Source organism: Haliotis asinina, chromosome 14, assembly GCF_037392515.1.
Source record: "Haliotis asinina isolate JCU_RB_2024 chromosome 14, JCU_Hal_asi_v2, whole genome shotgun sequence".
NCBI classification, from domain to species: Eukaryota; Metazoa; Mollusca; class Gastropoda; order Lepetellida; family Haliotidae; genus Haliotis; species Haliotis asinina.
This window is the reverse complement of record NC_090293.1, coordinates 24,529,558-24,546,996: the sequence shown is the minus strand read 5'-3', so window position 1 is coordinate 24,546,996 and position 17,439 is coordinate 24,529,558. Positions and strand designations below refer to the sequence as shown.

The 17,439-nt window shown below is 39.6% G+C and overlaps 1 protein-coding gene across 1 annotated transcript in view; it reads left to right on the top strand.

Annotated features, from left to right (window-relative positions):
• LOC137262284 (tetraspanin-8-like) overlaps positions 1–17,439 on the top strand; it is a 133,744-nt gene that overhangs the window by 21,510 nt on the left and 94,795 nt on the right. Inside the window, exons 3-5 of the mRNA XM_067800098.1 lie at positions 12,116–12,220; positions 15,271–15,480; positions 16,091–16,165. Coding sequence (XP_067656199.1) covers positions 12,155–12,220; positions 15,271–15,480; positions 16,091–16,165 — 351 coding nt within the window. The 5' untranslated portion in view covers positions 12,116–12,154. The remainder of the gene's footprint in view (positions 1–12,115; positions 12,221–15,270; positions 15,481–16,090; positions 16,166–17,439) is intronic.

The window sequence follows — 17,439 nt, the reverse complement described above, 5'->3', positions numbered from 1 at the left end:
TCGTACAAAACTACCAAATGGATCAAATGGTCTGATTCAGTCGCTTCAAGTCAAGTAAGAAATTATAAAGTATAGATATCATGTTTCCATTTCTGTTTTATACCAAGGACACAGGAGACAGTGTTCTCAATGATACCAAAGTTTTACCTGCACTTTTTCACTTTGTATCTGTTATTGTAGGTTCTGATCACAGACCTTTGAAAATTTTGGAATAGATCTTCAGCAGCCCATGTATATCGTGAAAGGTGGCAAACTGGATTGGGTGGTTGACGCATGGCATTGCATCCCAGTTACCTACATCGATGTTCATACTCTTGATCACTTGATTATCTGGTCCAGGCTTGATTATATGTACTTTTACCTACATCGATGTTCATGCTCTTGATCACTGGATTATCTGGTCCAGGCTTGATTATATACAAAGTGAAGCCATAGAGCTGGAATATTACTGAGTGTAGCGTTAAACAACAAGTCAGCCAATCTAATCATGGTTGTATATTCCTTGATTTGTCAGCACCATTCCTCTCAAGACTTTACCATAGTAACACACATCATTTAGTACTTCCAACATTATGCTGAGGTACTGTGGTAGATGTGAAATACTGTTCACAGTGGCGTTAAACGCAACTTGCTTACTAATGGGATCGGGTGGTCAGACTCGCTGACTTGGTTGACACACGTCACTGGTTCCCAATTGTGGAGATTGATGCTCATGTTGTTGGTCACTGGATTGTCTGGTCCAGACTCAATTACTTACAGATCGCTGCCATATAGCTGGAATATTGCTGAGTGCAGCGTAAAACTGGACTGACTGACTGACTGACTGACTGACTGACTGACTGACTGACTGACTGACTCACTCACTCACTCACTCACTCACTCACTCACTCACTCACTCACTCACTCACTCACTCACTCACTCACTCACTCACTCACTCACTCACTCACTCACTCACTCACTCACTCACTCACTCACTGTCTAGAGTTCTACCAACTTCTAAATGCCAATGACAGAACTCTCTCCTGATGTTCAACCCTTTGAAGTTGATTAAAGCTCCAAGAATTACCTCAACTGGCTAAAACTGACATAGAAAGAAACCAGGCACAAATGCTTCTATTTTTTACCCACTGACTGTTGCATGCTTTGTGGAGCCTTTAAATACTTGGTTTGTGAAGTAACCCACTTTCCAGTGAAGTGTTGAGCCAGGCTGTTGGTGTAACAAGTTGCCTCTGGTGTGACATTTGTGTCACTGTGAGAATGCTGGGTATATATAGCTACATGCTGCTTGAGGTGTAGGTAAATAAACTGTGTATTGAATGAAAACAATTAGGATGATGTTGATCAGGTGATGAAGATGCAGACAGGCTGTGTGAGGAAGACAAGTAACAGTGTATGGATACAGGTGAATCTTGGTACAGGTAAAATATATGTATACAGTTGAATCATAATGTATGTATTGGATGTAAAAGTGTATAAATACAGGTGAATCTTGGTTGACATAAAGCAGACATGTTGTGTGAGGAAGACAGGTAAAAGAGTTTAGATACAGGTGAAATATAGGTAACATACAGGTGAATATTGGTATAGGTACTTTAGGTGAAAGAATATAGAAAGAATATAGATACAGGTGAATATTTGTACTGATGATACAGAAAGACTGTGTAAGGAAGACAGGTAGCATTGTATAGATTGAATCTTTATGCAGGTGAAATATAGGTAACGTACAGTGAATATTAGTATTTGTAATTTAGGTAAAAGAATATAGATACATGAATATTTGTATTGAAGATGTAGACAAGCACCCTGACAAAAACTGGCACAGGTAAGAGTATACAGGTAAATGTTTATACAGGTGCAATGTAGGTAAAATACAGGGGAAACATGATATATGTAATGTAGGTAGGTACCTGTTTAGATACAGGTGAACATTTACAGGCACAGTAGGTACAAGTGTAATGAGAATTACCTGTGAATTTTGGTAAATAATATAGATATCAGTACATATATCTGGGTAAATATTTGCACAGGAGCTTGTATCGCTTATAAACAGTGTTCGAAAGACAAGTGGGTGTATGGACTTAATGCTAGTACCATGTACTAGTAAACGGATTGATTGTACTAGGGTAGAGTCTGTATACCTATACGTCTGTCTAACACTGTTTCTAAGCAATACAAGCCCCTGTGAATCTTTGTACAGGTAATCGACTGTAGATTGTAGATTCAGGAAGGATCTACATAAGGTAGAAATACAATAGCAGATCATGTCTACTGTGGAAATGGTAAATTAGTTTAATTGCTATATTTTGTGCCAAGCTGATGGATAACATTGTGAAGCTTGCTGGTCAGACATGCAAGCTGTGAGATGTGAATGGTGTTTGTGTTCACAATGTGGATATTTTGACCTGTGCCAGGTGGAATAATCCCACACACTCAGCCTCCTGACCTATAGAAACATAACCCATGTAGTTTTATGTGGGGAATCATCACATGCCAGCACAGCCTCCGCCACACAAGCTGCTTACACAGTGGAATCCTCATTTTGGATAATCATGTATGTCAGCTTCTGCAGGTAGGGCCACTCAGGTGTGGAGTGTCTGCCCCAGCCATCTTGGGAGGAGCATAGTGAGATGCTCTTTGTATCACATGCCACTAGACCTACAGCAGTGATATCTGTAGAGAGGTGTACTACAGCAGTGATATCTGTAGAGAGGTGGTAATACAGCAGTGATATCTGTAGAGAGGTGTACTACAGCAGTGATATCTGTAGAGAGGTGGTAATACAGCAGTGATATCTGTAGAGAGGTGGTAATACAGCAGTGATATCTGTAGAGAGGTGTACTACAGCAGTGATATCTGTAGAGAGGTGGTAATACAGCAGTGATATCTGTAGAGAGGTGTACTACAGCAGTGATATCTGTAGAGAGGTGGTAATACAGCAGTGATATCTGTAGAGAGGTGTACTACAGCAGTGATATCTGTAGAGAGGTGGTAATACAGCAGTGATATCTGTAGAGAGGTGTACTACAGCAGTGATATCTGTAGAGGTGTACTACAGGAGTGATATCTGTAGAGGTGGTAATACAGCAGTGATATCTGTAGAGAGGCGTACTACAGCAGTGATATCTGTAGAGAGGTGTACTACAGCAGTGATATCTGTAGAGAGGTGTACTACAGCAGTGATATCGGTAGAGAGGTGTAATACAGCAGTGATATCGGTAGACAGGTTCTACAGCAGTGATATCTGTAGAGAGGTGATAATACAGCAGTGATATCTGTAGAGAGGTGGTAATACAGCAGTGATATCTGTAGAGAGGTGAACTACAGCAGTGATATCTGTAGAGAGGTGGTAATACAGCAGTGATATCTGTAGAGGTGTACTAAAGCAGTGATATCTGTAGAGAGGTGTACTACAGCAGTGATATCTGTAGAGAGGTGGTAATACAGCAGTGATATCTGTAGATAGGTGACATTGGAATATTCACTCACCACAGGCCAGTTGTGAACATGCACATTTGATCATTACATGTTCCTCTGATTTTTCTATTGTTTAAATGTCAAAGACCCATGAAAAACAATTTGCTGAGGAGAATAATGTTAACGAATACTGGGAGGCAATAAAAATATAAATATGAGACATATTTATCATTTGTCCAAATATTACGCATGATGGTACTGGAAATGGCATTATGATGACTTGTTAACACTACCGCAGAGTTTTCAGTGGATTACAGATGCAACAATGTCTTTGCGAGTATCTCCAAAACAAGTCGTATGAGAACCCACAACTGTCAAATGACACTTTTCAATACCTTGTGTGTCAGCTCCATGGGCAGCCTGTAAGCCTGGAGTCTGCCATGCATTAAAAAGCACAACCTGAAGTGATTCTGAAGATGGATGATGATGATGATGATGATGATGATGATGATGATGATGATGATGATGATGATGATGTACTAATCTTGCCTTGGTGATGTCACACGAATGCTCCCGGACATGGATGGTCTTGGGCACTTCGTGTTGCCCCATGATGTTGCTGCAGCCTCAAAACGATCGACTGGTGGATGTGGAAGTGATTAGATGGGGAACATCTTTCTGTGCTTTGGTCAGCATGCAGCATTCCTGAATTGCTTGGTTCCTTTTGAAGATGGCCAACCATGGCATCGTGAATGTGAATGATAGCCATATTTCAACCTGTGCCCTTATGGGAGCTGATTGTGCTCATTATACATGCACCATCATTTTTCATTCAATCAACTGCATTGTCACCACAAATGCTCTAGGTGCATTTGAGATGTCTCGTCCTTGTGATTTGAAAATGAGGGATTCAAACCTAAACATCAGAGCCGTATATTTCCTAACCATATGTTTTCACCATCATATAGTTTGGGAAACCGCAACATCTTTAAAATGGACCTATTGTAGAAAGTCCAGTATGTGTTTTTAATGCCTCTCAGTATAAACCCGTGAAGGTCCCAGGGTAGAATAGGCCTTCAGCTATGCTTGATATAAAAGGCGACTATGCTTGTCATAAGAAGCGACTAACGGGATCGGGTGGTCAGGCTCACTGACTTGGTTGACACATGTCATCGGTTCCCAATTGCTCAGATCAATGTTCGTGTTGTTGGTCACTGGATTGTCTGGTCCAGACTCAATTATTTACAGACCGCTGCCATATAGCTGGAATATTGCTGAGTGCGGTGTAAAACTAAACTCACTTACTCACTCAGTATAGATATGTACTGTTGTATGGTAGTTTTACTTGAGACCCCTGTACGTGAAGATGAGGGCTTACTAAGTGTTGATGTAGACATAGGTGCTGGCTGCAGGGGAATAAGGCCTTTTGTGTTTCATTGATGAGGACAAAAGCAGTCACATTCTGGAAGTACCTAGAATTCCAGTCACATAGCAGGGAGGTTGTGGTGCACTGCAGATGGGACTGAAACTTCTTTCAGACACAAGATGTTCTGTATACTGGTACATGCCACAAATGAAGAAACCGAGTGAGTGAGTGAGTGAGTGAGTGAGTGAGTGAGTGAGTGAGTGAGTGAGTGAGTGAGTTTAATGCAGCTCTTAGCAATATCCCATCAATGTCACAGCAAGGGACGCCAGAAATGGGCTTCACGCATTGTACCCATCTGGGGAACTGAACCTGGATCTTCAGAGTGAGGAGCTTTATTGCTAAAAGACGTAAAGAATAGTAGGACAGTCTAAAATTTCAGATGTGTATCAGGGATACAGAAATAGATGATATCAATTACAAAGAACCCCACAATCTCCACAGGAACACCTGAGACATGCCACTGATGTCGAGTGGTGCCTGCTGGTATAGCTATGCAACTTCTGTGTATAGACTTGCTCCAAGGCTATACTGAGTATTTGTCCGTGCATGTGTAATAATTCTATGCTTTAAAAGGGCAAGTCTAGATATGCAAACAAGTATGACACCAGTCTGTTATTTATATGTTTTTGTTTAGAAATATCAATATTTAAGCAATTAATTATTACCTTAGAGGCTTGTGCAAGTCTACCTGTGTGTAGTACATACTAGCAGCATCCTGAGTGGGTATCCCAGCAGACGATGCAGAGCTGCAAGGGCTGGTGCTGGTATATATAGTGACACATGGTCTGGCTTAATGATCATTGACAGCATGTGTTGATGGGGTTATCTGGGGTACAGTCAGGCTTGTTGGAAGTCTACACAAATACATTTCTATTTTAGGGTATGGATCTATGACACAGCTGACTGAGGCCCTGTCTGGAGAATAAGACACTGTTTATGATGATATAGTTGTGCAGGGCACTCAGTGAGGCTCTCTTTGGGCTTATAGAACATTGTCATTAATTCTTGCTCTAATGATGTGTCCATTTTGTCTTTTTTATAGTTGATGCCTTGTCTGTCTATCTGTCCACCCATTCATCTGTCGGTCTGTAATCATATTATTTCTGGACTGTAACTAGAAAAATATAAATTATTTTTTAACAAAACTTGGTATATATATATGCATTGTTACCTATCAATATCTAACAACAGGACTTCACAGCACTCCTTACAACTAAGTGTGATACTCAGGGCCATGCTGTCAGTCAGTGTGTATGTGTTGTTTATTTTCATTTTTCCTTTTCTGATTAGTTGTAAACACATTTGGTCTCGTCAGGTGTTCATCATGACTACATGCTCCCATCATACATTGCACTTACACAAGCTCGGCGTCATTATCAACATCAGCTCCCTCGTATCAACATTCACCTCCACCAAGGCACATGCTGTAAAACTCATAAAGAATGATACATTAAGTTTTATGAAAAGGTTTGTGTCTTTCACTTTTTCATGGGAGCATTGGTGGTCCAGACTTCTAAGGATTTCATTTCACTGTTTCGATTTGCATATTTGTGCACACCCGAAACCTGTGAACATGGGTTCAAATCTAGGATTCACCCAGATTGTTTTTCTTGTTGTCAGCACCATGCACACACATGTTGGTGGGCTTTTCTGAAAGGTGGTAAACATCGGAGACCTGCCTCACTTAAGGCTTTCATCTCACAAGTTGTTTACATTCTGGGATTACGTTTTCAGTCTTTTCTGTGCTCATTAAAGCAGAGCAGCAACTGTTTAAAAGCCTAATGTTTTTTAATTAAGACAACTTGGTCAAGAAGAAGCAGGCAAATGTTATCTTTTGATGCTAAAGGTGTCTGTTGGCTAATTGTTTGATTGGCATTTTAGAAGTGGGTGAGTTAACATATTTTCTTCCCAACAGAGGTTATTCCTGTCATATCTCTGTTCTACTATGGCTCTTCTACTATTGCTCTGTTCTGCTATGGCACTTTCATGGTGCAAGTGTTTTAGATTCATGATTGGCAGCAATATGATTCAGTTGTGCAATCATTGACGTTGTTTCAAAAGTGATCATTTACAAAGCCTCGGTAATTTATGTACGCTTTGGGAAAACTTACTAAGAACCTCTTCCCAGCATGATGTGCAGTTGTTTCATCTAGACAGAACCCAGTCATATAATTGCAGACCAGTAGTGTCTCCCCTCTTTGACAAAGGACAAACTAGCCAATAAATGTCCCAGGTGTCGCATCAACGAAAACATCTTGTCGATTTGTTCCTGCACTTTATATTGCGCTAGTTTCTGCGACTGTATTCTTTGAAATGCCGACTGTATTCTTTGGACGATGATCAACTAACTCCATGGCGGCCATCATATATGATATGAGTCAATGTAACACATGATTGCATTGGCAAGAAAGAAGCTAGATATTTCTTGTTGCAATTTTGGCAGCTAGGGTATTTTTATGAAAAATATGGCCGCATTAGAACAGACTTTATGTTGGAAGATATGACAGGAGTAACCTCTGTGGGAAAAGAATGGAGTTAACTACTAATCATATACAACAGCATGGATGACATCTTGTACACTGCCATCAAGCTGAAAAAAAACCCAACATTTCAATGTAGATTATAGTACACCATTATGAAGCTAATAAACACTTTTTTGCCTGATAATGGTGTAAGAATCTACATCAAAACATTGCTGTATGCAATAAATAAGTTTTTGTTTATTTTCTTTTATTTTTTCTATAAACACGAAGTTGTCATGCATCAAGTTGGATGTTTCATCTTTTGTCTATTTCATGTTCCCTGGTTCCAATGTTAAGCAGTGTATTGGAAAAAGCCATAGAATAGCCTTATAAAACTTGATGAAGGCAGTACAGATGCTTTAAACATATCAAAATACTAAGTGAGAGTACAGCTTTCTGGAAATGGGAGTTTTATTTGATTTGACAAATTTTGCTTTGTGGATGTATTTTGATAAAAACCACAGACCTGGCCACCTGGCGTAATTTGTATGATTTTTTGTCACTGAATATGATTATATGCCCACATAGCAGATTGTACGCTAATGAAGTTATATTTGTCAAAAGATTCCACACTGAAATACAACTTTTAGTATTAACCATCATTGAGAACATCCTTGTCTGTTCATCCAAGATTGTCTATCAATGCAATCAACATACCTGAGTCCTACTGATCTATTCCGATTACTTACAAATGGCAAGAGCATGGCTGATCAAACCATGTGCAAACCCCTGGATTCGAAAATCCAAATCTTATCTTTCGATCAAAAGTTCAAAAGAAATACACTTCTATCCCTGGAATAAGCAGGTCGACTATTTAAGAGCCAAGTATGTGTATTGTACATGTTACCATGCAGCCATTAATATTTTGCATTCAGAAGACATGGTGGGAGGAGCCACTGGTTATATTCCATATGAGATTCTACTCTTTTACACCGCAAAATACCCTTTTTAGCCACTATGAATGCACTTTGAAGGCAAAAGGAGTTGGCAGTTTTTTTTATCACCAGAGAAGTTAGTTAATGAAGTTATAATGATTCTGTTGGTTTGATGTTTTGTGTTTTTTTAACAAAGAAGTGTCTAAGGGATGCACGGTTTTACATGGCCCTCTTGATCATGAAAATAGATATACTTTTATATACAGTGAGCTTTATTTATGGTCAGGGTGTTACAGGTGGGGTCAGGTGAGATACCACAGGACTGTATCTGTATAACAGGGGCACAGGAAGGCGTGTGAAGCTAGATGCTCTGGGTGATACCGACAAAGCACCAGTTTCATCCGTGGCAAACTACCTGTACATGAGCATGTCTGGTTTGTGTTGAAGGGAATAGCTAGGGAGATCCAGGTGTGGCAGGTCTGATACCTGGATTACCTTACGCCCAGATACCTGGATTCTCTTGGCTCCAGTACATGACTGCCATGCTGTTTACACAGTGTACCTGTTGACGACATTGAGCTGTAATTATAGATACACCATGCTCCCTCCTTTGGATTAACTGTTACTTTGTCAGGGGAAGGTGCCAGCTGCTGTTAGCGTGTGAACAGGTCGGCTGGCTTTTGTGAGGCCAAAAGCAACTATGTTTGTGTGGCTGTTTTGTGTTTCTTGCCAAGAAGTCAGTGCTGTATTTTTTAACACAGTCAAAACTTTGTTGTTAGGGAAGCATCCTTATTGTTTGGATTTGTTGTGGAGAGGGAGGGGATTTGTGTCAGAGGCTGTGTATATTTTGGCTGCTGCTTCAAGATGTACAAAGGACAGTCAAACATCTATCATTACTCACCCTGTCTGTTACCTACCGGGTACTTGCCCTTGGATGAGTGAGTGAATATTGCTTTATGCTGCATCAGCAGTTTTGTAGTTATCCACAGCTAGTCCTTGAATAACAAATTTATCTACCAGTATAGTAAACCCAAATATTTTCTGCTGTCCAGAATATTAATGCATTAAGTGAATTTTTTTTACTGAGTGATTCCTGTTCATATTACTGATCATATTCTGAAGGTCATCATTGTGATCATATTCATATTTGATCCATTGTCTGTTAAGAAAGGCAGCATACATGTGGATTTATATAATATTATGACATTTTGGTAAAGATTTTGATATGGTTGTGAAACAAGAAATTTACAGGTTTTGTCTTGCACAAGACTTTGTAATCCCTGTATGGTGGCAGTCCTGTTCTAGTTACAAATGTGACTGTTGAAAAGTGTCACATTTTATCCTGTGCAATATTTTTGCCTCACAAAGACAAACTCAGAATTAGCCATGTAAATTGGCAACCCTGAATGCATATATTCTTGGCAAACACATGGCCAGCTTGGCTATTCCACTGAACTCCAAGAAAATGTCCATCAGTTTTGTCTGTAGTCTCATTCACGTGTAGAAAGTTATTTGTCTAGTTTGAAAATAGTTTTGTTTGAGTTGTGTTTAGTCTGCTTTAGATGTCACACGAAGACAGTCATTTTGACAAGTGCAGGCTCATGAAAAGCTGTACAGACTTTCAGGAAGTGTTGTTTTAAAAAGCAGACAATTTGAGTGTGTAGAATGATGGGTATTTGGCTATTACGCTAGACTGAATCCACCTAAGACAGACATGGTGTCTTCAGACAGCGTTCATCAAGATAATCTTCTGTGATATACTTGTTACTCAGGAAGAACGTACTCAAAGAACATTGTAAGGATTTTAACTTACTGCTGTGGCCAACTGTGAATCTGTCATGCAGATCCTGAAGCAAATGTATCTAAGAAAGTCCACACAAGTATAGAATGTGTGGCAAGTCTAGATTACCACAGGGCTTCTTTTCATTATAGTTTGTTTACTATGAACACTTTTTCTGTAAAATATGTTGTTTCATAGACTAGTTGTTAGTCTAGCAAACTGTGTATAGCGCAGTTACTGTAGGGGATAACAGTCTGTGTATACTTGTGTACATGTATGTGGTTGTCATACCATTAGTCAGCAGTACTGAACTAAAAACAGACAGAAACTGAAACAGCAATCCAGTGGCTGATATTATGAGTGAGTGAGTGAGTGAGTATGGTTTTATGTTACATTTAGCAATATTTCTGCAATATCATGGTGGGAGACATCAGAAATGCGCTTTACACAATGTACCAAGTACCCAATAACTTGGGTTTGATCCCTCACATGGGTACAATGCTTGAAGCCCATTTCTGATATCTCTCACATGGGTACAATGCATGAAGCCCATTTCTGATATCTCTCACATGGGTACAATGCATGAAGCCCATTTCTGATATCTCTCACATGGGTACAATGCATGAAGCCCATTTCTGATATCTCTCACATGGGTAGAATGCATGAAGCCCATTTCTGATATCTCTCACATGGGTACAATGCTTGAAGTCCATTTCTGATATCTCTACATGGGTACAATGCATTAAGCCCATTTCTGATGTCCCTTGCCAAGGTATTGCTGGAACATTGTTAAAACTGACAGAAAACAATACTCACTCACTCATGCCATTCTGTAATTAGAGATGGTCTTTGTCCAGACCACATAGAACTATTGTCAGTTTAACTTGCCAACCTTCATGGATATCTCATTTCCAGTAATCTACCATTTCAGCACAGGAGCAATTTAGATTCACTGTCAAGACAAGAGCCCTAATTAACTCGGTGCAACTCATTTACCGAGTCTTACTGTAATGCTTCTGTGTAAATTTTTATCAATTATCTCCAAACCAGTTGATTTACAAATTGGTACTTACTGGTATGATATTCTGAGCAGCAGATCTCTGTTTCTGAAATAATTTAGGTGCACATTGGGTAATTGATAACACATTGTTAAGGACTGATTCAGGTTAACAAGTAAACTGTCTGAATTAACTGGAAGGACTGAATGAGCACTCCCACGACATCCTCTGCCAGTTATTTCTAGATCTTATCATGACTTTTACAAGTCAGTATTACCAGCAAATGAGATAATTGTGATTATTTGATAATGTCATATATTATATTATATTTTTTTTTTTCTTTTGATGAGCTCAGACCTATCTGTAACTGGATTGACTTGAAATGTGATATTTTTGGAACTCATTGTCTCTTATTTCGAAGCGTTTTCTGTATTGGACATGTACAGACAGTGTGTTACTGTTGAATTATGAAACATATCTTCAGCTTTTCATGTTCCTTGTCAGTAATATATACATTTCTTCTTTAACAAATTATCCTTCAAAAGTATTTGTGTTTTACAGAGAAAAAATCTGAAACATCTTTTTTTTTGTATAATATTTAGTCTTTTGGAACACCTAGGTCATTAATTGTTTTCGTTTTGTCTTTTTCCTGTTACTTTCAAATCCTGAGCAAGAACATTTGTGTCAAAACAAAAGACCAGCCTGACCCTACAACAAAATGATTAAAATATGCTCTAGCAATGTGAGTGAGTGAGTGAGTGAGTGAGTGAGTGAGTGAGTGAGTGAGTGTGTGAGTGCGTGCATGCATGCGTGCGTGCGTGCGTGCGTGAATATGGTTTTGTGCAACATTACGGGGGGGGGGGGGGGGACACCATAAATTGGCTTCACACCATGTACCCATGAGGGGAATTGAATCCAGGTCTTTGGTGTGAATAGCAAATGCTTTAACCACTAGGCTACCCCATCACTCCAGGGTATGGTGAGGAAAATATGTTGTTTTTTGTAGTTATACACAGCACTGCAAGAAGTAAATTTGACTGATAATAACTCAGTGATACGCATCAGTTCAAGAAGTAAACCTGTCACCCTATTGTTTCAGCCCGAGTGACAAAAACCGAGTGAAAAGCAGCATTTCAAGATGGCAGAGGGAGGCTGCGCTACATGTTCCAGATACATGCTCATCATCTTCAACTTTATCTTCTGGGTAAGATTATCTTTAAACTGGAAAGATCTTTTCATCATTTTCTTGATACACGTTAGAAATGATGTGAACTTTGACAAAGCTTGTTATTGAGAGAGGAAATGGTGACTATGCCTGTACACTTGCGTGACCTGAGAGTCCTAGGTCTGTCCCAGCTCAGTCACAGATCATGAAAACATTATCTCCAAATGTCTGCAGTGTACCTGGCATCAACAAGTGGAATCATGTGTGAATGACATGGTAATTTAGATATAAAAAAATCAGCATCTTAAAAAAAATCAAGGTTGTATGCTCCCTACATTGAAAATTTTGTTTGGATGTACGCTGATCCATAAACAGGGTCAATAACTTGTGAGGACATTAGCACACTTACAATACAGATACAATACTGTGATACTGTGTGTATTGCACTACATGTATTACTGAATGAAACTACTTTCCTAATGGTGGTCATCACTAGACTATAAATGCTATATTTTAAAATTAAACCTTACTTAGAAAAGTACAAAAACTAATAGTATTTTTCCCTTTTTGGGATTGAAACCTGTACTCTCAGAGTGAGGCCCCTAATTCACACAAAGTTAGTGATGTAATCTCAACCACAACAGAAAATGGATGTCCGACAATCGGTACTTTCTGTAATCCACTGAAAAGTGTACGGCATGGTTCTTGTAACCAAAAGCCTGATCAGTAGAGTGGTGTGTCTAACGTCTAGTTTATGAGGATGAATACATGGAAGCAGTTTGTCACCAAAGCTTAGTTTTAATTTTGTTTGAGAATAACCATCCCCAACCATCGTATTACAGATTACACTTACTCTGATAGAGTGAGTGAGTTAAGATTTAAGCTGCTTTTAACAGTGTTCCTGTAATATGATAACACGGCACTCTGGAAATGGGCATCACACATTGTACCCATGTGTGGAAAAAACCTTGGCAATCAGCATGATGAGTAAACGCGCTAACCACTAGGTTACCCCACCACCCCTCGATCACCAGATTATCAAGTTTTCCTCCCATGATCATGAATACACTAAAACAATGTGTCTCCAAAACTTGACTTTCATTCTTATCAAACAACCATCATATTAAGGATTACACTGTAAAATAAGCTCATACGCCTTGGGAGTATTTATGATAAAACATTGACATGTAATAAACTGAGGGAGCCCCATTCTGGCCGGTATTTGGTAGACTTTGTCCATGTTATTGTGCTGCCTACAGTGCCTGCTGCGTGTGTAGAGGTGTACTTTGTACCGATGTAACAGTGCATCCAAACAGAAGGCAGATAGTCCCCTCCATCAAACAACACTTTGTAATAGTGTTGGATATGTGAAAATCTCGAACGTAAACACTCACACCTCTTGCCACACAATTAGAAGGCATGGTAGCTAGGAGTTTGCTTTGAAGTGGAATAAACACTTCGAAGTGGCATAAACACCAGACGGTCATTTTGTATCAATACATTCAACCTGCATATTTTTGACACATGGTGATGTTCCATGACCGAGGTCTGCTGCTGTAGACAAATACTGAAGGGTTTAGGGCTTTTTTGGTTGATCTGTCCATTAATATATTTCATGTGAAATATTTCATGAAGTTGTGATTCAATATATCTCCATTAAGTTGCGCTCATGTGAACAGAGGAAGTCATTTTGTTCACAATCATTGAAAACAGATTATGGGATTAATTCACCTTCCTAAAATATGTGACTTCACCTAAGAATTTTATTAAACAATTGTAATGTACATGTTTAAACTGAGAAAGGAAAAATAGATAGAATCCCTCACTTGCTGCACTACCGGATCACAGGATCACATAAAATATCTCTGTCATCAATCACAATTTTCTCAGCAGATGTTTTCTTTTGCTGTTGAGTATATATGGTAGTAGTCTGTAAATAACTGAGTCTTAACCAGACAGTCCAGTGGTCAACAGTATGAGCACACATCTACACAATTGGGATACAATGATGTGTCAACCAAAGTGTTGTATCTTATGAACATGTATAAGGGTTATGCCCAAAAACTGAGGGGTGGTGGGGTAGCCCAGTGGTTAAAGCACCTACTTTTCATGCCAAAGACCCAGGTTCGACTCCTCACATGGGTAGAATGTGTGAAGCCCAAGTCCAGTGTCCCCAGACATAATATGCTAGAATATTGCTAAAACCAGCGTAAAACCATACTCACTAAGCCACTCTAAAAAGTGAAACCTTTTCAATCCAGTACCTGATAATCTGTAAAGTAATTATTGTTTGAGTTAGGCATTGTTAACTCTTTAAAGTCAAATTCATGTGACATTGTTCAGACAAAATTACAATACTATCGACTGCCTTGAGTGATTAGAGTTTGCAAGAAAGTAGTATGTTCGACATGTCACCATTAATCTGTGACTAAAACAACATTAATCCAACTTGTACTGGTAGTTCAGGTCTGTGAGATTTCATTGTACTCATGACAGAGGGCCACATGTAGCGACATCTGATTTTTCTCTGTTCACAAATAAGACTGGTGGTCACTTTAGTGATCTTTTCATTTATTGTAAACAGTTTGTGCTTCAGGTGAAACAAAGATGTAAAATATCTCTTTAAGTCACAATCAGTTGCCTTCTTGAAATTTACCATATAAGTATACCTGATTAAGCAGAAAAAGTATTGCATAATTTCAAAGACATTTCCATCAGACAAGTGTCCTTGTCTTGTGTAGACTCTGAGTACAAGCTTCTAGGTATGTTTTTATAAAGGAGGAGGTAAATAGATCAATTGGTCTAGTTAGGTTGATGCATGTCCTACTTATGTGGATCAGTGCTCATGATATCCATCACTTGTTTTGTTTGCCAACTGCTGTCATACAGAGAGATTACTGTTAACTGCAGTGTATAACAACATCAAACAAACCGTTTAGACTGGTTTGAACTTTTGCCTCTCTGGTATATTTTGGTAATGGCAACTCGGAATTGTACACATTGTGAACATAACTATCATTAAGTGCTGTATTTACATTGTCAGTATACATACAGCAGGATGATATCATTGTCTGATTTGTGTTTTGCAGGTCTCAGGAGGAGCTATTCTTGGGACAGGAATATTTGTCTTGGTGTCAGATGAAGTGGATAAGTTCCTCAAATCCATTGATGTGGGGCTGCCCGTAGAATTCTTGTACACAGCAGCGTATATTATGATAGCCGTGGGATCGTTTGTGTTCTTTGTTGGATTCTGTGGCTGTTGTGGCGCTGTGAGAGAAAGTGCATTCATGTTGGGAATTGTAAGTTTATCAAATGGTTTTGTGGCTTTCATGAAGAAAAGATCTATATTGCATGTATCTGGTTAGCTGTTCTCAAAACGTTCATAGACCCGTGAAGGTCCAGGGTAGAAAAGACCTTCAGCAACCCATGCTTGCCATAGAAGGTGACTATGCTTGTTATAAGAGGCGACTAATGGGATCGGGTGGTCAGGCTTGCTGACTTGGCTGGTACATGTCATTGGTTCCCATTTGTGCAGATTGATGCTGATGCTGTTGTTCACTGGATTGTAGACTTGATTATTTACAGACCGCCGCCATATAGCTGAATGTGGCCTTGAACTACAAACAAAAGATCAACCAGGGTTTCTTTAGTGTCACATGCAGGGGTGACCACATGAGATTGTTAGCGCAGAGTCATGCCCCTTAGCTGTGCTAGGGTCTGTTATTTCAGTTTTTTGAGTTGGCTTTTCAGCACTATGCCTGTCATCATAGCACAGTGATAACCATTTGCACATCACTGTAAATTCTCCTTTACTAAGGTGACATACTTCTAGTTTAACTGACTGAGAATTAAATTCCATTCATACTTCTCAAAACCTACATTGTGTTGATGTGGACGTTGTCGTTGCAGTACATCTTCTGTATGGCAGTAGTGATGTGTGGGGAGTTGGGAGCCGGTATCTACGTGGCAGTGGAGAAGGGATATGTGAGTATGGACCCTGCCTTGCACATTTCTGTGATATACATATTCATCAGTTTTGGCAGCCGTCTTTGATTTTTTTCATAAAAATATTCCCTACACTTTACTTCAACTTGGAATCAAACTTTATATTAACTATGAAGCCTAATGAACATGATAATACATATAGCTTATATTTATTAAAAAAATCACTGGATTGGACATGCTTCCAAACAGCTAATTAAATGCTTGTGAATATAGCTGTGTCTTTACATGTCCTAAATTCTATTATCCATCAAAATTAGTTAAGCATTGTTGATGGCATTCAACAGATATAAACTTTCCTGAAAGGTGTTGTTAATTGGGGACACAGGGTTGGGGTCATGGTGGGATTGATGTTGATGTGTTTGTGAGGATGTACATGTTGAGGTGGGCGTTGGTGGGATTGATGTTGAGGTGGGTGTGGGTGTAGATGTAGCGTTGGGTTACGGCGTTGGTGGGATTGATGTGGAGGTGGGTGTGGGTGTAGATGTAGCGTTGGGTTACGGTGTTGGTGGGATTGATGTGGAGGTGGGTGTGGGTGTAGATGTAGCGTTGGGTTACGGTGTTGGTGGGATTGATGTGGAGGTGGGTGTGGGTGTAGATGTAGCGTTGGGTTACGGCGTTGGTGGGATTGATGTGGAGGTGGGTGTGGGTGTAGATGTAGCGTTGGGTTACGGTGTTGGTGGGATTGGGGGGTTCATGCTGAGGTGGGTGTGGGTGTGGGTGTGGGTGTGGGTGTGGGTGTGGGTTTGGGTTTGGGTGTGGGTGTGGATGTGGGTGTGGACAGACATAGCAGCATGATTGATCAAGGTGTCACGTCAGATATGTCCACAATTAAAATCAACTGTACGAAAGTGGTATATGCATAGCAGACCCGTCATATTTTGGTGTATTATGTATGATTTGTTACTAAAGACAATAATACGCCAATCAATGCCATCAACATGCAGTCCTACTGATATACCGATTCCTCGTGAATATCAACACCATTTGTCTAACCCCCGGATTCGAAAATAAAAAATTATCCTTCAGTCAGAAGTTTATTAAGGAATACACTTAAGTGTACCTCCCCGGAATCAACTAAAGGAACCAAGTATGTGTATTGTACATGTTGCCATGCAGCCATCAATATTGGGCACAGTGTCAGGAGGCATGGTGGGAGGAGCCAGGTTATATTCATATGAGATTCACCACCTTTACACCTCAAGATACACTTTTTAGCCACTATGAATACACTTTGAAGGAAAGTAAGGGTCAGC